The 20,976-nt window shown below is 36.7% G+C and overlaps 1 protein-coding gene across 3 annotated transcripts in view; it reads left to right on the forward strand.

Annotated features, from left to right (window-relative positions):
- Window positions 1–20,976, forward strand: part of USP6NL (USP6 N-terminal like) — a 169,500-nt gene that overhangs the window by 131,162 nt on the left and 17,362 nt on the right. For all 3 annotated transcript variants that reach the window (XM_038530140.1, XM_038530139.1, XM_038530141.1), the window contains 7 exons: window positions 111–220; window positions 2,650–2,698; window positions 4,192–4,312; window positions 7,319–7,413; window positions 8,078–8,143; window positions 8,235–8,334; window positions 10,711–10,863. In XM_038530140.1, coding sequence (XP_038386068.1) covers window positions 111–220; window positions 2,650–2,698; window positions 4,192–4,312; window positions 7,319–7,413; window positions 8,078–8,143; window positions 8,235–8,334; window positions 10,711–10,863 — 694 coding nt within the window. The remainder of the gene's footprint in view (window positions 1–110; window positions 221–2,649; window positions 2,699–4,191; window positions 4,313–7,318; window positions 7,414–8,077; window positions 8,144–8,234; window positions 8,335–10,710; window positions 10,864–20,976) is intronic.

Below are 20,976 nucleotides of genomic sequence, written 5' to 3' on the forward strand. Positions count from 1 at the left end.
AACAGGTTTTTAATGAGAATTATTTTATGATTCATTATTTTAATGAGAATTATTTTCAACAGCTGATTTCCAAAAAATATACTTTATTCCTCTCTTTGTTTCCTCTTCAGAAATTAAAACACAGAGCACGGGGTTGTTCACCTGATATCAGACAAATAGACCTTGATGTCAACCGTACATTTCGGGACCATATTATGTTTAGAGACAGATACGGTGTTAAGTAAGTAAACTTTAAGTTATGAAATATAAATAGCATTTGTAAATAGTGTTTACTAAAGTCTTTGTTAACTTAAAACATGAGTAAGTAGAATGTCTTACATAAACTATAATTTTGATATAGGTCCTAAAGGTTTAAGCTTTTGCAGATCATTTGGTCCATGTTGTGTGAAACCTAGGATCTAGGTTAACTTAAATTTTTAACCTTTGACATAGTGGATGCTATACAGTTGATAAAGAGTCATTTTATGATCTGGGAATTCTTAAAAATGTAGTGACTACTTTTATCAAAATCCTAGTAAAGAAATTGGAGATTGTGTTAGTTTTTGAGAGCCATGATCCCTAGAAACTTGACCCCAGTGCATAGCTGGAACTACAAAAAAAAAAAAGAAAGAAGAATGAATGAATGAAATGAGAATTCCGGTTTATGAATGAGAGGTATAGTTTTGTTGACATCTGTATTGGCTAAGTTCAACAGGAGAAACAGAAACCAGTAAGACCTGTGTTTTCAGAGATTTATTGGGGAGGAATCAACTTGGTAGTGGGGGCTGACTAGGCAAGTCCCATATCTGGAGGACAGGCCAACAGGAAGGACAGTCTGGAACTCCTGAGCACAGGAAGAGCCTCCCCAGGGAGGCCTCACATCTGCTCTTACATCCTTTCCTGTGATTGAATCAGACCCACCAAGATTGTTGAGGGTAACCTCTCCTACTTAAAGTCAAGTGCTCATGGATCTTAATCACGCCTACAGAATGCCTTTCTCTTTTCTTTTCTTTTCTTTTCTTTTCTTTTTTTTTTTAAAGCAATGTATGGATTAGCTTTTAGATATGTGGGGGTTGTAGCCTAGCCAAGATGACACCCGTGGTGTACTGATCATTACAGTACATCCTTGTCCACTCAGTTTCCAGATACGGATAATAGAAGGTCATACTTTTGCCTAACATGAGACAACTCTTTTGCCTAGGACTGAAACTAGGCTAACCCTTTCCCCACAAGAGGATGCAAAGTCCTTGGTGATGTTTACTCTTTGCTTTGATATTCTAAAGCCAAAATACTGCAAGATAAAACTCTTTGCTTTGATATTCTAAAACCAAAAGACTACAAGATAAAAATTAACCGTTAATAATTTAATATAGCTAATATGTTAGATGAAAAGGGAAAAGGAAGGAAGAAAATCAAAATATTTTTAAATACATATATATGAACATAGTCATACCAAAATAAGGAAGAAATGCTCATAACAATTATAATCATCATTTCTGTGGCTGGGCACATAGTTACTGATTTCCACTACCTGTTTCGTATTCCCTTTGCCCTCCACAGGCACCTCAGTTGGTCATGGTTCTCTACCTGGTGGGGTGACCTGAATTTAATTCTGGACCATTAGCAGTCTTGCCTGAATCAGATTGCTGTAGTTTTCCATTGACTTTAATCACAAGGCTTAGCTATACAAGAGAAACCCTAAGTATTTTCCTGCCTTCTAGGCCCACTCTTTCTTACTCTTATTATGTAGTAGCAACTCAGTTTCTCCTTAGTACTCAGGATCAGTTGCTTCAACCCATACGGTCACCTCCTTCTTTGCTTATTGATTCAGAGGCACGAGGAGCCCAATGTGATTGGGTAGAAATCTCAATTTCTAGTTCAGTGGAATCATCATGTCTCCTGGTGGAAACATTTCTCCTTTTGGAACAAGGGACTCCTAGACCAGTAGAACTTAAGGCTGATAGGATGGGAAGCAAACATTTTGCTGGTGGACTACTAGAGATAATAGTGGGTAGAGTCATCCCCATTTGTGGCCCTTGAATCTTGGACCCCAGATTTGGCTTTAGGAGAGAGAGCAGAAGATATTGGAGGCAGAGTGTGAGCATATACAGCCTCCCAGATGATGTTGCCCCCGCCTGGCAACATTTTACCTTTCTGCCATGTAACTGAGGCTTTACAAGACCTCCATAGTTCTGCCAAGCTGACTGCTCCTATGGGGATGATTTTATATTGAGAATAGTTCAGTGAAGGAGGGCAACAAATTTAAGAGATTGTGAAGCCCTTTGTGATTTTTGCTATAAATTCTATCAGAATGAATGTCAGGGGCATCTGGGTGGCTCAGTCAGTTGAGTGTCTGACTTGATTTTGGCTCAGGGTTGTGAGATTGAGCCCCTCATAGCACTCTGTGCTGGGTGTGGTACCTGCTTGAGATTCTCTCTCTCCCTCTGCTCCTCCAGCCCTTAAAAAAAAAAACAAAAAGAACGAATGTAATCTAACCTTAAATATAGACTGTATAGAGTATTGCTTACATTTGAGCTTGGGATCTTCTTTATTACACTAGTACTTTTGTTTGGATTATCTATTTTCAGGCAAACATTTTTTTAAGTTTATAATTTTTAAAAATATATGAAATAACTGAAATATATTCATTATAAACTTTCTTTTCTCTAGGCAACAGTCCTTATTCCATGTTCTTGCTGCATATTCTATTTATAACACGGTAAGTCAGATCATACCCAACCACGGCTCTTTGAGTTGTTTTCTGAGAAACTGGAGGAACTCTTTGGGCACCCCCTCCTTCTGTAGATCTTTCCAAGGCTCCTCTGGTGACCCTGGGATCTTAGAACCAATTCAGAAATGGGAAAAACCACTGTATGCCAGTGACTCATTTTTCACCCTCTTCTGAATTGTTTTGTTATGGTGTTTTTCTTGTTTTTATTTTACATAATAGCTCTAAGAATGAGTAGTGCTAGAAGTTTAGGAAGTTGGTGGGCAGATTAATTTTTGCTCGACCCTTGCTCACCCTTCAATACCTCTAGGAGGTTGTGTTTTGGGGTCACATTTTCACTCGGTGAGGTCCAAACAGGAGATCATGTGTACCTACTTGCTAAACCTAGGAGTAGGCTGAAAGTAAACTTTTTGGTAATGGAACATGTTGTTCTTAATGTACCTATCACTCAGTGTGAGGTGGTAATTTGGGGAAAGATCACTTAGTGTTGGACCTAATGATGTTAAATGCTTGTTGACTAGGTTCTAGGGAGGACAACCTTGAACCTTGGGTGTGTAATTTCTATTAAAACCTTTAAGTTTCGAGAAATTTCAAACTAGGGCAAGTTAAAAAAGAGTTTATTAAAGGCCTTTTCATAGAAATGAAGCAATAGTTGGGTTTCATGGAAATTGGAGCTGGAAAGTGAGAAGTCTTCACTGAGAAAGAGCTACACTTTCTAGCTCTTCTACTCTGGGACCACATAGTAACTAATTATCTCTGTAAACTGTTTGTTCCACTGTTTCTCTCTTCATATTGCTTTCTCTGCCTACTTTTCAGTTTTCCCATTGGCTAAAATGCCCACACAGACTTAATACGACCATTCTGTTTAAATGCATCTCACCGTCTGATTACAGATATCTTGGGGCGAGTATGTGATTAGTCCGTGCAGCCGATTAACTGTTCCCTTGGGGTCAGGTGACCTCTTCTCCTCCATCAGGCCCAGTTCATATGGCACAAGCAGGGAATTTGGGGAGAGTAGGCAGTTCTCAGAGAAGGGGCATAGACTGCCTGGGTATCCTAAAATGTGTCTCTCTCAGGCCAGGAAATCTACAGGAGACAAGACAGCAACTTGGGAAGGGAACTGTAGGAGGAGAGAAATTTGCCAGCATTTGAACAAAGAGGAGGAATATTGAACTGAGAATAACATAAAAAGGAAAAATAAACTATTAGTGCTCTTTACAGAAGGTATAGTGGTATTGAATAGGGCACAGTAAAAATACATACAGCTTTATACTTTGTCCACACTTCTACATTTATTCTTGAATACCAATTTATTTTTATAGTATATAGCTTAATATCATAAAAAATGCAATCTTTGTAGAATTGCCCATTATTTAATGTGTTTAGGCATTTTCTGATTATTTTGTAGGGCAGGTTTTTGTATGTGCATATGCATATAATTGGATCTTAAAATACCTGGTTTCTTTGTTCTCATTTATCTTCAGGAAGTTGGATACTGTCAGGGGATGAGCCAGATCACAGCTTTGCTCCTTATGTATATGAATGAAGAAGATGCCTTCTGGGCCCTGGTCAAACTATTCTCAGGCCCCAAACATGCCATGCATGGTAAGAAAACCCTATAGTTTACCAAAAACAATAAAAACAAGGAAGGGGAAAAAAAGGTAAATTAAAGCAAAGTCAAACTTTGGAAGATGCTTGGTAGTGTTAAGTATAGAAACAATGTCTGAGGGCTTGTTCGGTCAGTTAGTGTTTGTGAGTCATTTCTTATGTCCTCCTTCTTTATTGAACATTGCTAAGCTTTTCTGTTCACATTTATATGCCTTTATTTTTACCTCAGGGTATACTATTGGCATTTTGAAATTTCTTCCTTACTTGCCCCCGGTCAGAAGAAACTAATTTAATTTAGGTTTGGAGCAATTTAGGAAACGCTGTATTACTGGGAGAAATATAGGATGCCTTTGACCAAAACCTTAGACTATCATACAGTTATCATTTCAGTGAAATGGTGTTTTGGTTCTTTTAGCTAAAATGGATTCCATTTTATGATAAAAGGCTGCTGATAACATGTTGTAGTTACTTCATTATCTCAAAACTTGCATGAGTTTTTGGTTTTCAAATTAGAAGATTGTTTTTAATAACCTTTCCTTTGTATCTGCCAAGCATATACAAGAAACTTTATAGAGTTTGGTTTGCATCTTGGTAATAAAAATGGCATTTGCCCATTTCGTGCAAAATTATCTTCCCAGTGCCACCCATGTAATAATACCAAATTAAAAACAAATTTTTAACACAAGTCACTCTAAGAATAGATCATCTAAGTTCTGTTTGTGAATAAGTTTTATGTGGTGAGGAACCCACCTCATGTTTATTTTTATTTTTTATTTTTTTAAAGATTTTATTTATTCATGAGAGACAGAGAGAGAGAGAGAGAGAGAGAGAGAGAGAGGCAGAGACACAGGCAGAGAGAGAAGCAGGCTCCATGCAGGGAGCCCAATGTAGGACTCAATCTTGGGTCTCGGGGATCACACCCTGGGCTGCAGGTGGCACTAAACTGCTGCGTCACCAGGGCTGCCCCCGCCTCATGTTTAAAGTGATATTTTAACATTTTCAGAATTATGATTATAGTCTATTAATTTACACATTCTTACCATGTAGTTTTTGTGGTGGTATTTTGTGTGTGTGTGTGTGTGTGTGTGTGTGTGTTTGTGCAATGCGCCCATGTGGACGTGCACAGATTGGACCATCTCCCTTACTTTTCCTTGTGAATATTTTTTTTTAAATGAATACTATTACTAATGATAACTGTTTCTGGACACTTTGGATCCCATCAAGAGCCTCCAAAAGTAAAACGCAGTATATCAGACTGCCATCCAACACGCAGTATCATTTGAAAAGACATCTTGAAAAAAAATTACTTTCCCTCATCCATCTCTATTTTGCTTCACCAGGGAATGGTGTTGCTGATCTGTGTTGAAGTACAAAGTGATGTTACAGTTTCAGTAGTATGTAATTCCGTGGAAGACTGCCCAACTCTAAGAAAGTCATTTCTTTTGAACATACCTGATAGCTTACTTTCAGCAATTGTCACCAGTCTAATCTATAAAGAAATATTAATTTTACTATCCTTATATTTGCATTTACTGTGCAGTTTAGGTCATTATTTTGGTTAAGTTTGTATTTAGAGATATTTGTAGATCTGCCTATGGAATTTTATCACTGAAAGTTGCCTCAGTTCTTTGCATCCCCTACATGATACTGACGTCATTTATAAATGTACAAAATAAAGTGAGGGCTGAAGAAAATGAGATTTTAAAATATCAAGTCTGGGATATCACGAAGAAGTGAAGTAATGTTAGTTATCTTAGCATCCTTGAGTGAGTGTTTATTACTGAGGGGCATTACCTTTTTCAAAATGAGACTTTTTCTTGAAGTTCTTCTAATTGCCGTTCCTATCACAATTGACCAGGAGAATGGCACAGATAGATATACTTTTTATGTTTATATACATTTCCTGGAAAATGTTACTATGGGAGGAATAGAATCTCTATCTCTGGAAATATTCACACACATAAGTATGTTCCTTGGGTTCTTGGAGGAACACAGTTTCACTTTTTGGAAGCAGATGTTCTGTGAGGAAACAAATGAGACTCTAAGATCAAGTAAATCTGACAGAGTGAGTTAAACAAAGTTTTAGTTTGTAAAACATGTTAGAAACATTGAGAAGCCCATATCATTATGAACATGCCAGAAGGGTTTGTGGAGCACACAGTACTTCCTCTGGATTCTTTTTAAAAAACATAAGATATCTATTAATTAAGTTACACAAATCCCGGGTTGGAAGGAGAAATGATAAAAATCTGTTGAGTATACATCCTTTTTATTGGAAGAAATAAAAAGAATATCTGAAAGGAAACTTGTAAATAAGAATAAATGTGAAGTTCCACGAATTAGATGCACAAAATCAGTACTCAATCGATCAGTACTATTTATAATTACTTACTTCCTAGAAATCTTATAGACTATGTTGTATAATGAGATGGGATAAATTACAGTTTCTGATTTAACATTGATCATACTGTGCCAGTATGTCTTAGCTGATGTCAAATATCACAGAAGGGACTAAAAAGTGATAAAAACTTTGGAAGGACAATATTAATGAAGCTAGAGTAACCCTGAAAAAAGCAATAAAATGTTGGTTATGTAGCATAATGATAGTAAAACAAAAGTCCTCAAGATTTTAGAATAGCTCATAAAACATTTGCACATTTAAGATATGCTTTAAGATCTTTAAGAGAATAGACAATCCTGATAAATGGCTTCTGTTTTCATTTTTTTTAGTTTCTAAGTTTTTCTCTAATTCAGAAATATTCTGCCCTCCTTTGTATTTTTACAAAGTTACAGGAGCTCTTTAGCAAACAAGTACAAAACTGCAAGTTTTTTTTACCCGGAGCTCACACTCAATTATTTCCTTGATGGGGAGGACAAGTATGTTAGTAACTATTGGAGTTTTGTTGTTGCAGACAGTTAAAAATGAAAGAAATGAGTTATATTTTAAAAGAGGGGTTTTGTTGCTATTGTTTATGAAATACTGTTTTTATGTTTGTATTCTAGGCTTTTTTGTTCAAGGTTTTCCTAAACTCTTGAGGTTTCAAGAACATCATGAAAAAATACTGAATAAGTTTCTATCCAAGCTTAAGCAACACTTGGTAGGTAGATGTAACATTGACTTATGCCCACTTACACCAAGAATAAAGCTGGAAGAATTGAGTGCAGCCTTCGGTCCCAATTGCTTTATTGATGTGCTGTGTTGCCCATTTCATTTACTATACAGTTATAATTCCTAGGTGTTTCAAGAGCATGAGATTTGTGAAATTTAGTACTGATGAACCATCACAGCCCTAACTCGTAGGATCAAACCACTTCTTTGCAGAGGATATATACAAATAGTACAGTTTTTAAAGATATATAATTTCTTAGTAATTTTGGAGGCTGTTTTATTGCACCAAAAGGACTTTAAGGGTCATACAAACTCGTCCTTAGTGAACCATATACATGCTGTACTATAAAGCATGATAATTTAGTGAACAGAGGTACTTGCCTGTAAAATACATCGTAGAGAATCAAAATGTTGTATTACAATCCTATAGAAGAAGGATTTATTCCTAAGGTGATTTCCAAAGTGAGATTGAAGGAGAAAGCTAGGGTGAGGAGAAAAACCTAGAAATACTCCAGCATGCAAAAAGATTTGGAATGAAACAGTTTTATGTTTAGCTTTGACAGCTACCTCCAACAGCTTTCCTAACTCTGAGTATTAGATTGTCATATTTTGTTTGCTGCAATCCAGAAATTTGAAGTCTTTGTATTTTTCAGGATTCTCAAGAAATCTATACAAGTTTTTACACAATGAAATGGTTTTTTCAATGTTTCCTTGATCGTGTGAGTATTTATTTACAAAACCATCATAGAATTATAAATACCAGGTGAGGGTGAACTGTTAATCTTATCTCTGTTTTGTTTTTAATTACAGACTCCCTTTACACTAAACCTCAGAATATGGGATATCTACATCTTTGAAGGAGAACGAGTTCTTACCGCCATGTCTTACACAATCTTAAAATTACACAAAAGTAAGGAAATGTTTAAGTATAAAGATTTCACAGAGATCAAGGCTTGATTTAACTCTGATTTCTTATTCTTCACCTGACTTCAGATTCATTTTCTTTTAGGGATAGATTTTAAAAAATCTTGAAAGTCAATCATGTTCAGTTGGTAATTGGCTTCCATTGGTTCTTCCTCATGTCTAGAAGCCAATTACATTGCAGGGGTGTTGTTTTTTTTTTTCCCAATTTCAGTTTCATTTTCCCACTTAAGTAGTAGAATACAAAAGTTGGTTTCACTAATGATATTATTCTTACTATTTGTTCCCACATTCCTAATATTGCTTTTCATCATTATGAATCTCTGGTTTATAATCAGAGAAGAGAGAAACCAAAGAAACCAGGCCCTTAGTTAAAAAGTCCAGTTATATTTTCCATCACTGTTTCCTCCATCCAGGAAAAAAAACCACTCAGCTCCAAGCTGTAGACCAGAGATGGGGAACCTTCTGCTCATCTCTCTGCTTGACTTGCATCGTGGCCTCTGGGGCAAGTACAGTCACTGTCTCTGGTTGTTTAAATGCAACAAAGCTTTAAAAGAGTCTTCAGCTGCAGTATTTCAAGAGTTCTATAAACTTGGCATACAGTGCCTTACTTTAAAATCAAGAAATGAGAGTTTTCTTCTTGAATATGAAGAACCTTATTCATCTTAAAGCCTCAGTTCAGCCTTTAAAATTACAACAACTCCTAGTAACTCTTCTTGTAACTCTGCAGGGAGGAGAATCATTGAGAGCTTGAGAACTTCACAGAGCACTTCCAGTCTAGGTCTTACAACATAGGTTCACATTCATTGATCATTCTCCTTTCTTAGGTTATTCTTGCATGACTCATCTGTTCAACTTCCCAACTAAATTATAAGCTAATTGAGTATTTGGGGTCATGTTTTGTGAGGTTTTTTTCCCTGCTGTGCTTTGGCGTTGTTCTAAGTGCATTTTAGGTATTTTTAGTTATTTGATTGCTTACTTGAAAAGCATGACTTTGGATTATCCAAACTTTAGAGAGAAATGAAAACTCCCTGTAAAATCAGATTTGTATTGTTTATCCTGAAAGATAAGGAATCAGAGATGCTGTGATTCATTTCCCTTATACCCAATCCTCACACCTCCAGCACACAAACCACAGCACCTAGAGAACTGCTTCCCAAGACCCACCTCCTCCTCTTCTCTTTCCCTCCCCTGACCCTCCTATCCTCCCCACATCTTTTCTTTCTGGATTACGAACTGACCAAGATGTGGAACAAAAGTATATTTCTTTATTAAAATATGTATGTATTGATTTAATGTTCACAAAACAGCGAAAAAGTGGAAATACGATGTTTTATTTCTCCATAGCTCTGTTCTCTGTCCTAAATTATGTTTTATTTATATGAATCTTGATTAACCTTGGCAGGTGAAAAGTTTCTTCACCTTTGCAAATAAACTTTAAAGCATAATACCTACTTTATATCCTGTCATATCACCAGACTAAATAGCTGTTGGAAAAAATGTGTCTGCTGCTATTTGTTTTTTTTTCTGTTGGGAAGACGAAGCTCAAGGTCTTGTATGAAGTTTCTTCACCACCATATGAAGCTTCAAAAACTGTGTCTGGGCACCTTAACCAGTAGTTAGCTAAAGCTCCTAAGATTTTGTTCTTGTTTTTTCCTGGTTGCCTTAACAATATTTCGAGACATTTATTATGGGAGATTTATCACACACTGGTTTTAAATTTTAAAAAAATTACTAATAACTTAAATGTCCAGTATTAGAAGACTAATTTAAGTGGATTACAGTACATTATAGTATATCTGATGGACTCAAAGTATAGTTTTTTGAATTGATACTTGTGTACACACATCTACTTGTAGGGCAGTGGCTGGCTAGTAGGATCATAGCTGACTTTTGCTTTCTACTTTGTAATCTGAATTGTTTTAAATAAAACTAATTTTGTAAGTAGAAATAAAAATCAAGTTAGTAATCCAGATTTTTTTGGAAATTCTGTAACTGTAAAAATAGATTTGAAATGCGTTTGCCTATGAGAGGTAAAACACCATGACAGTAAAACAAAAGCCCTCATGTCAAGTGCTTGCTCTGGGTTCATATTAATGTCTAAGGTGTGATATTCTTAAATGAACTGATGAAATGGTATTTAGCAGTAATTTACTTCTCCCTGTCTTCCCAAAGAGTAGATGTGACTGCTTGGATATCAGAAAATACTTTTATCTTACTGAGTGTCAGTGATATTCACAGTGCTATGTGTAAGTTGAATGCCGTGCCCATTTTAAAAAATACTGCACCAGAATAGAATACATTACCTTCTCACCCTGAAGTGACTTTTGACTCAGCATCTGTATTTTTCTCATTTTTTTCTTAGAACATCTAATGAAGTTGTCTATGGAAGAACTTGTAGAATTTCTTCAGGAGACTCTGGCAAAGGATTTTTTCTTCGAAGATGACTTTGTAATAGAGCAACTTCAGATTTCTATGGTAGAACTAAAGCGTGCAAAATTAGACCTTCCAGAACCTGGTAAGAAATATTCAGACACTTTCTATCTAAGTCATAATTAACGTTGGGAAATGGCGCACAGAACACGGGCCATTTCTGTTTCAGAACATAAGCATTATGGTGTACTCGTGATATCAGGCAAGCTGCTATGGCTTTGTGCTTATTTTAAGAAAAAGCAAATAAATGCATTAATGAAATCTGCTTCTCCTACCTAATAGAATATCCTATCTCTACTTAAATTTAGAAGGTTGGATGGCAAATAACACTGATCAGGAGAAGTAATCGTGGCGCTTTAAATGAGCATTAAACAATGACCTTTACTTTCATCATCTCATTTGTAAAACCATAGCAGAGAAAGTAAGAGATCCATTTTGTAGAAGAGGAGGACACGCATGCTGAAGAGCTTCTGTCTGAAGCTATAGAACCAGCTGAGGGTGTTCTCTTGACACTGGAGTCCAGGCTTTCTGACTGCTCTCCAGGGCTCGTTGCAGTGTGGATAATATATTTTGTTTGCTTATTTCAAAACCTCTCCTAGCACCTCCATGTAGATTTTCTGTGAGGCCCTGTGCGGGAGATTGGGCAACTGAAGAGAAGGGCATGCTTCTTGTCTTAAGGTGCCCACAGGCCAGACAGAATTTATATAACTGATAACAAATGAACTGTAAATAAATAGGATAAATTGGAGAAGGATCAAAGGAAGGGTAGAATGAGAGGGAAGAAAAAAGAAAATGTGGAAAATCACAGCAGGAATAACTCAAGAGTTTTGACCAGATATGATTTGACAATGAATGGTTTCCAGAGAAAAAGTCATTATCTGCCTGTTTCCTTTCTTGTGTTTTTTCCAGTGGCTGGGTGTGGTAAGGCAATAGGGAAGTGGAAGAGCATGTTTGAGAGGTGAAAAGTAACATTACCTGTTAGGCCCTCAGGTAGAGTTGAGGTAACATTTCCCCATCAGTGTGGCACATATTTGGATGTCTTCTTGGATGTGTCCGTACAGAACAAGCAGATACACATTCATGGAAAGCACATCTTCTTCCCTTTGGTAAAAACCAAGATGCTATGCTTTTAGTTACTTCGTTTTGAGGGGTCTAGTCAATGTTTCTCTTGAGTTTGTTCTGGATCATCAAGATTCACTAGAAAACAAACTGTTGGGATCCCTGAGTAGCTCAGCGGTTCTGCGCCTGCCTTCGGCTCAGGGCGTGATCCTGGAGTCCCGGGATCGAGTCCCACGTCAGGCTCCTTGCATGGAGCCTGCTTCTCTCTCTGCCTGTGTCTCTGCCTCTCTCTCTCTCTCTCTCTCTCTCTCTGTCTCTCTGTCTCTCTCTCTCTCTCTGTTTCTCATGAATAAATGAATAAAATCTTAAAAAAAAAAAAAAGAAAACAAACTGTCACAGCAATGATTGATTGTGGTCAGAAGCCTTGTAAAGCCATCACCTTTGCAAAGTGAGGACACCCCTTTTGTGTTCAGTGTCCATTCCCTGTTGGTTCTTTACCATAGCAGGGAGCACCCGCAGGACAACAGTGGCTAAGTGTATTCTTACCATTTTAGCATTTATTTCAAAGTATCTTGCTTTTTTTAAAAAAGAGTCAAGACAAGTGTAATAAAAGACCTATATAGAGAAAATATATATAGTAGAACTATTTAAACATGAGAATAAAATATTGCAGAATAGGATGACTTAGGGTCTAATAGCAGCTATTATAGAATGCTTAGGATGGGCCACAGGCTACATGCATTATCTCGTTTAATCCCTAAAACTAGCTCTGAAAAAGTACTCAACCCTCCTTTTATATTGAATAAACTTAGTAATAATAGTTTGTAAGATCTTCTTACTTGGAAATAGTAGAATGGAAATAGTAGAATGGGATCGGGGGGAGGCGTGGATAAAGGAGAGGGAAAGATAAATAATACCAGGCACATTGGCTAAAGTTTGCTTTAATCAGACTGAGAGTTAGTGGAAAGTGGTGAGGTGGCTCTGTAATTTGTAGGACAATAATCTGCCTTTCATCTGTATTTCTACTGTTAAACATTTACTTTCTGGGCTTTGTGCTCTACAGCCTGCCCTGTGTTATCCTCTTTAAATTATTGCAAGCTGTATATGGAACATTAAGGTAATTAAGATAATTAAATTGTCACCGTAGCAAGAAGTTTTAACATCCTATCTATCATCTTAAAAACACACATGAGCATGTTATTTCTTTGTGGCTCCTTATGAGCTGCCCTAGTTTGCAGTATGTTTTCCCAGACCCCCACACAACGCATGGTATTTTAAATTGCTAATTTTTTTTCTGGTTGGTTATAGTCTTCCATTGTTTTGATTCTCATTTCTTTAATTTTGATTGTCTTTTATTTTTATTGGGCATTTTAGTTTCTTTTTCAGTAAACTTTCCCTGTTCATCTGCTGCCCATTTTTCTATTGCTGTATTCATGTACATTGTTCCTAACTAAAGAAATTGGCCAGTTTATTGTATGTGTTGTAGATATTTTTAATATAGAATTTTTTTTTTATTTTATTTTAGTCTTGGGATACCTGGGTGGTTCAGCGATTGAGCATCTGCCTTTGGATCAGGGCATGATCCTGGGTCTTGGATCGAGTCCCACATCAGGTTCCCTGCGAGGAGCCTACCTCTCCCTTTATCTGTCTCTACCTCTTTCTGTGTGTCTCATAAATAAATAAATAAAATCTTAAAAAATTAATCAGTCTTTATGACATCTCACTTCTCTGTCTTGGGTAAAGAATTTTCCACCTGCTGACTGAAAAAGTTTTTGGTTACCTATATTTTCTCCTGCAACTTTTATGTTGGCTTTTTTTGTGCTTAAATCTTTTCCCATCTAGAATTCCTTTTGGTTTAAGGGAAGAGTTTTAAGGATGTGTTTTTAATTTCCACAAATTTGTGAATTTTCCAATTTTACTTCTGTTGATTGACTTCTAACTTCCCCCTTTTGTGGTCAGAGAAAATACTTTGTAGAACATCTATCTTTTAAAATCTGTTGAGACTCAATTTGTGACCTAATATATGGTGTATCCTAGAAAATGTTACAACTGCACTTGAGAAGAATGTGTGTGCTGTTGTTGGGTAGAGAGTCCTGTTAATTCTCTTGGATCCAGTTGGTTTATTGTGTGGTTTATGTCCTCTGTGTCCTCATCTTCTGCCTGGTTCTGTCCTTTACTGTGGGACAGGTATTGAAGTTTCCAGCTATTATTGTGGAACTATTTCTCCCTTCAATTCTGTCCATTTGTCTAACACATATTTTGATGGTCTATTATTAGGTTCATACATGTTTGCTGTTTTTATATCTGCTTGCTGTATTGAACCTTTTATTAATATATAATGCCCCCTTTTTTGTCTCATAGCCTTTTTTAGATTTATAGTCTGTTTTGTCTGATTTAGTATAGCTGCCCCAACTCCCTTTTGTTACTGTTTGCTTGGAATGTCTTTTTTCATCCCTTCACTTTCCATCGGGTGTCTTTTATTGTTGTTGTTGTTGGTGGTGGTGGTGATGCTGTCGTCTTTTGATGTAAAGTGAGTCTCCTGAAGGTAACATACAGTTGGATTATGTGTCTTTTTACCCATTCTGCCAATCACTGTCTTTCGATTTGAAAGTTTAAACCATTTACTTTTAAAGTAATTACGGATAAGGAAGGACTTCTGTCATTTTACTATTTGTCTTTTTTTTTATACTTTATAGAATTTTGTCCTTTATTTCTTAGATTACTATCTTACTTTCCATTTGGTTAATTTTTTTATTGTGAAACGTTTAAATTACTTCTTTTCTTCTGTGTATATTCTATACCTGTGTGTGTGTGTGTGTTTAAAGCATTATGTTTAACATCCTAAAGTCATAAGTCTCTAATTTGGATTTGGATGAACTTCAATAACATATGAAAGCTCTGCTCCTTTACAGCTCAGCTCCATCCCCAGCCCTTTCAGTTAATGTCCCCAAATGACATCTTTATACAGTCTGTGCCTAAAAACATAAAGTAATAATTCTTTTAAATGCATTAGTCTCTTAAATGATGGAGAAAACAAAATGTGGAGTTATAAACCAAAGGTACAACAATACATGTTTTTAGACAAATAATTAAAAAAAAACTATTATTCTCTTAACTCATATAGAAAAACAGAAGTGAAGTTAAACACAAAAACAAATCATTGTTACAGTGATATTAGCTTTTATAATTCCCCATGTATTTACCTGTCTTGTGATCCTTATTTCTTTTTACACTTTTGAATTTCTGTGTAATATCCTTTCATTTCACCCTGCATCCTTGAGCATTTCTTTCTCGCCTTTCTTTTTCTTTCTCGCCTCTCCCTCGATTTTTTTTGTTTTTTAAGATTTTATTTATTTATTCATGAGAGACACACAGAGAGGCAGAGACATAGGCAGAGGGAGAAGCAGGCTCCCTGTGGGGAGCCCAAAACAAAGCAGGATCACCACCTGAGGCAAAGGCAGACACTCAACCACTGAGTCACCCGGGTGCTCCTCCCTCCACTTTTGTTTATCTGGGAATGTCTTAAATTTTCCCTCACTTTTGAAGGACAGTTTTACCAGATACAGGATTCTTGGTTGATAGTTTTTTTTTCCTTTTTAATGCTCTGAATATATTGGCTGACTGCCTTCTGACCTCCAAAGTTTCTGATGAGAAATCTACTTATAACCTTATGAGGATACCTTGTATATGTCAAATTGCTTCTCTCTTACTGCTTTCATGATTCCCTTTGTCTTTTGAAAGTTTGTAATGTGTCTCCATGTGAGTTTCTTTGAGTTCATTTTACTTGAAGTTCTTTGAGCTTCCTGTATGTTTATATTCATGTCCTTAATCAAATTTGGGAAGTTTTCAGCCATAATTTTGTCAGATATTTTTTTCTGTCCTGTCTCCCTCTCCTTCTGGGACTCCTCATAATGCATATGTTTGTCTGCTTGATGGTTTCTACCATCCCTCAGGCCCTGTTCATTTTTCTTCAATCTTTCTTTTTTCTGTTCCTCAGACTTGATAGTTTCCATTGTCCTATCTTCTAATTGGCTGGTTCTTTCTTCTACCTGCGTAAATCTGCCTTTGGATGCCTCTAGTGATTATTTAATTTCATTTATTGTACTTTTCAGCTCCAGAATTTCTTTCTGGTCTCTTTTTAAGTGTTCTCTTTATTCATACTTCTATTTTGTTCATACATGATTGTCTTGACTTTCTCCACATCTTCCTTTAGTTCTTTGAGCTTCTGTAAGACACTTTAAAGTCTTTGTCTAGTTTATCTGCCATTGGTCTTTTTCAGGGACAGTTTCTGTTGATTTATTTTTTTCTTTTGAGTGAGCCAGGCTTTCCTTTTTCTTTGTACCTCGTTTGATTTTTTGTTGTTGTTGAGAACTGAGCAATTTTTAATCTAACAATGTGGTAACTCTGGAGCTTTCTCCATTTTCCCTAGGCTTCCTGTTTTTTGTTGTATTGTTTATTTGTTTTAGTGTTATAGGCTGTGTCTGTGCCAAGGATCCACCAGAAGTGTAAACTTAAATTCTTCTCAGCACCTTTTCAGAACCTTTCCCTGAACATGTATAATCACTTTCTAATTTTCTTTATATAGGTAGTTTATAGTTTTTATATATATATATATATAAATCTGTATAATTTATATATATATATAATATATATAGCATATAGTTTTTGAATGTTCTAGTCTGTAACATTTGCCCCCCTTCCCCCAGAAGAGGGGAAAAGAAGGGGAAAAGATAAAGTGGAGGAGAAAAAGGGGACTGTCCCTTGAAAGTCCCTGAAAGTTACCCAGAGGGGCTTGCAAGGGTGGAGGAGGTGCAACAAAAATGGCCTCCGCCTCTTAGTCTGCACCTCTCTGATAGAAGCATCTATCAGCAGTCAGAGCACAGCTCTCCATTATCTGGAGGACACATTTATTTTGCCCATCCTGGCTCTCCAGGCTGCATACAAACTGCTCTAGGAACAAAGTAAAGCTGCCTGCCCTATGACCAGTGGCAGGGGAGAAGTCATGGGCAGTTTCTACAGTGCTGAGAGCTGAAATTGGCCAGTATTAACTGTGGTTTCTCATTCAAGCCTTCTCCTGGCTGTTGCAAGATTTCAACATATATGAGTTATATAAAATAGTTATAGAGACAGAGTCTGCTAGTGCAGTTGCTATCTAGGGGGGGAGACATATTCCTGGGGCTTCTTAGTCTGCCATCTTCCCAGAACCCTCTCTCTTTTGCTTTATTTCTAATGTTACATAGCAAGATCGATTCCCTCACATTTTCCAAGATTCTAAATATACAGTTATCAACAAATAATAGTGTTTTTTCTTTCTTTTAAATACTTACACTTTTTATTTCTTTTTCATCTTAAGATAGTATCAAACTGTTACTGTTTTTCCAAATTACAAAAAAAGGTAGATGTTGAGGGTTTTTTTTTTTTTTAATTTTATTTATTTATGATAGGCACACAGTGAGAGAGAGAGAGAGAGAGGCAGAGACATAGGCAGAGGGAGAAGCAGGCTCCATGCACCAGGAGCCTGACGTGGGATTTGGTCCCAGGTCTCCAGGATCGCGCCCTGGGCCAAAAGCAGGCGCTAAACCACTGCGCCACCCAGGGATCCCTGTTGAGGGTTTTTTAAAGGTGCTTTTTAGGCACAAATGAACTAATCTTTTTATTTTTCTTTGATAAAAACCTTTTAGTATGGTGAGTTTTATTAATGTATTTTCTAATTGTTAATCATCATCAGGCTTCTTGGATAAATTTCACTTAATTGTGATCAATTATTCTGTTAAAGTACTGATGATTTATACTTGCTAATATTTTACTTAATTTTTTTGTTGTTATTCCTATGTGTGGTTGCATTAGTTAGCCAGCACTCCTATGTATTATTAGGTTATGATGGCATCATAGTTTGGAGTTTCCTGCTTCCTCTCTTCTGGAAAATTTTATGTGGCATTTAAATTGTTCCTTAGCAGTTTAGAATACACTTATGGGGCAGCCCCAGTGGCTCAGTGGTTTAGTGCCACCTTCGGCCCAGGGCGTGATCCTGGAGACGTGGGATCGAGTCCCACATCAGGCTCCCTGCATGGAGCCTGCTTCTCCCTCTGCCTGTGTCTCTGCCTCTCTCTCTCTCTCTCTCTCTCTCTCTGTCCCATGAATAAATAAATAAAATCTTTAAAAATATATAAAAAATAAAATATACTTATGAAGGGACGCCTGGGTGGCTCAGCAGTTTAGCGCCTGCCTTTGGCCCAGGGTGTGATCCTGGGGTCCTGGGATTGAGCCCCACATCAGCTCCATGCGTGGAGCCTGCTGCTCCCTCTGTCTATGTCTCTGCCTCTCTCTCTCTGTCTCTCTTTTTCTCTCTCTCTCTCTCTCTGTCTTGAATGGATGAATAAATGAATGAGTGAATGAATGAATGAATGAATAAATAAATAAATAAATAAATGAAATCTTAAAAAAAAGAAGATTCTCTTTTAAAAAATACACTTATGAAGCTGTTTTAGTCCGATATGCTTGTTTGTGGGGAATCATTCTTTGATAACTTTATGCTTTCCTGGTTATTGGTTATTGTTTTACTTGTTTTCTGAGGTCAGGGTGAATCATTTATTTTTTTCTTAGAAAGTTGTTCACTTCAGTTTCTAAATTTATTTGTATAAAGTTTTATGGAAAGCTTTTCAAACATACACAAAAGAAAGAGCGTTAAAGCCCCCCCCCCCAAGTATTTATGTATCCAATTATTATTGAATAATTTTTAAGTGAAAATAAAGATCTCATGATATTTCACCCTAAAAACTTTAGTCTCTATGTCTAAGAAGCAAGGACTTTCTCCTGGCTAACCACAGTGCCATTGTCAAACCTCATAAAATTAAGACTGTTATTCTCAACTATTCTAACACCAATTCCACATTAAAAGTTTTTCACTTAAGCCCCAAACTGTCATAGCTGTTTTCTCCACCAGGTTTTAGCCAGGGACCCATCTTGTTTGACATGCCTGATAGATCTCTTATTTGCACCAGCATTTTCCTCTTCCTTGCTTCCCACCCTTACCTTCTATTTTATTCCGTTGTGATTACATTTCCCATTGCCTTGTAGAATGAATGTCTCCTGTTTTGGAGTAGTCTAAATTTCCTTTACAGTAGTCATTTAACTGGCTCCTGTAGCCTCTATATTTTCTATGAGCTAGAAGTTAGATGTAGAGGTCTGATTAGATTCAGATTAATTAGGAGGCACATAATGACTAATTTCATTATTATCCGTGGCACTGCCTGATCTGGCTAAAAGGTAGTGAGAACCAGAGCTCTTTCTTTTAAAAATAAGATTTTTTTCTTTTTTCTTTTTCTTTTTTTTTTTTTTTTTGCAAGAACTTTTCAACTAGCAAGTGATCTGTGGCATAATGTTTTTAACATTCTACAGGTATCAATTTTCCTTTGAACCTTTCCCATAATGGTTTTTAGCTTCCATGAAGAATCCTTGCCAAAAACAAGTATTTCATTACAGGTTGTAAACTATTTATTTTCAAATTCCATTATTTCTTTTACATTTATCAGCAGATTTTCTTCTGCAACAAAGAGTTCTCTCTCCTTCATCAACAGGGGCTCCTTAGTTACCCTAAGATGTATTTCCTACTGAAAAGGCATAATAAATGCTTATTAATTGTCTTCTGTTGCCATTTTTCAGAGTTTGGAGTTGATGTTCTTGATTATCTCCAGTGGCAGAAAGTGAGCTTTTGTTTTGGCTTTCTCACCGTGAATCCATGGAATTTGATATATTCTTAATGTTTCAATCAGATATAGTTATTATTGTTTTAATGCTCACATTGCATCATCCTTTTTTTTTTTTTTTTTAAGGGGCATCATCCTTAGACTGATTTCTGTGTTCCTCTGACACAACACTGATTAGTCTTTGAATATGTCCTTGCTTTTATGTGCAACAAGATATTTCTGGCTTACCCTAAAGATCTGCTATTCCTCAGGTTTATTACACAAACAATTTATGAGTATATTCTCATAAGAATTCTAGATAATCTTTGCAGTGTGTTGAGTGAAGTACGACGGCTTTCCATCACTTCAGTTTGGGGAAGATTTTTTTAGTCCTTTTCTTTTGCTTTTACATATGAACTTGTCTTTAAAGCACATAAATTTACATAAACATACACAGCTTTTTCATAGCTGTCTTTTATCAACAAATGTTTCCTTCCTTTCCTAATGTGCTGACACTGTTTATCTTTATGTCCTTGTTTGTGTTGTTAGTCTGTTTATTAGGAGTATATCAAGCCATTCCTTGGTGTCGCTGTTCCTTGATGTCGCTCACCTGATTTCCATCTGTGTCCTGTCTTACGTTGTTTCTGACTTACTGATTCTGTCCCGCCTTTCTTTTTGACCACTGCTTTACATGGGTAAAGTAGTAAGAAAGTTTCAGCTCTCAATCCCTCGATGTGAGTCAACTCTGAAGACCCCAGTTTAAATATATGTACGTTTAGTTGCCATGTAAAGTATTAAAATGACTCACCTTGTTTCCTGCATGCCCCCTAGGCTCGAAATCTCGAACTGTCCCTTGATTCTCGTCAGCCACCTTCTGTTCACAGGAGGCTGTCTGCCAGAGGCTTGGTTAGTTAGGGAAGCCGCTCTGGGTAGAAAGCCCATGTTGATCCACTCTGACTGCCCGTTCGGCCCAGCTATAGCTAATGACTGTATGACCTGGAAGAAACAAGAGCAGATTTCTCTTAGAATAACTGAGAGCCATCTTAATTTTTATCTTTTATTTTAGGCATCAGAAAACAGGAAACTTAAGGAACCTTGTTAAGAAAGGAAAGCATTTTGTTGCTTTTAGCTGTGGTACATGTCCTTTTTCATCCTTTTTTGTCTATTTAGAGCAAAACTTTGCCAGTTTCAGGGTTGCCTTTTCTCTTTTGTATGGTTTTTAATGGTGACCAGTAGTTTTGACTAGGACGTAGGAAGAAAATGTTCATTTCCCCATTTTTCCTGCATATTTCCTCTTGTAAAATGTTCAACTTTATCCCATCTTCCGAGTCTTCCAAAATCTTGTCCCCATTGCCCCTGCTTACTCGCACTCCATCCAGTGACAGTCTGTTCAGACACTGAGCTCTGTGTTTCTTTCGAGGCCCTGTCTCTACGTCTCCCTCCTCTCGCCTCCC

Source organism: Canis lupus, chromosome 2 (genome assembly GCF_011100685.1).
Source record: "Canis lupus familiaris isolate Mischka breed German Shepherd chromosome 2, alternate assembly UU_Cfam_GSD_1.0, whole genome shotgun sequence".
In the NCBI taxonomy this organism is placed as follows: domain Eukaryota; kingdom Metazoa; phylum Chordata; class Mammalia; order Carnivora; family Canidae; genus Canis; species Canis lupus.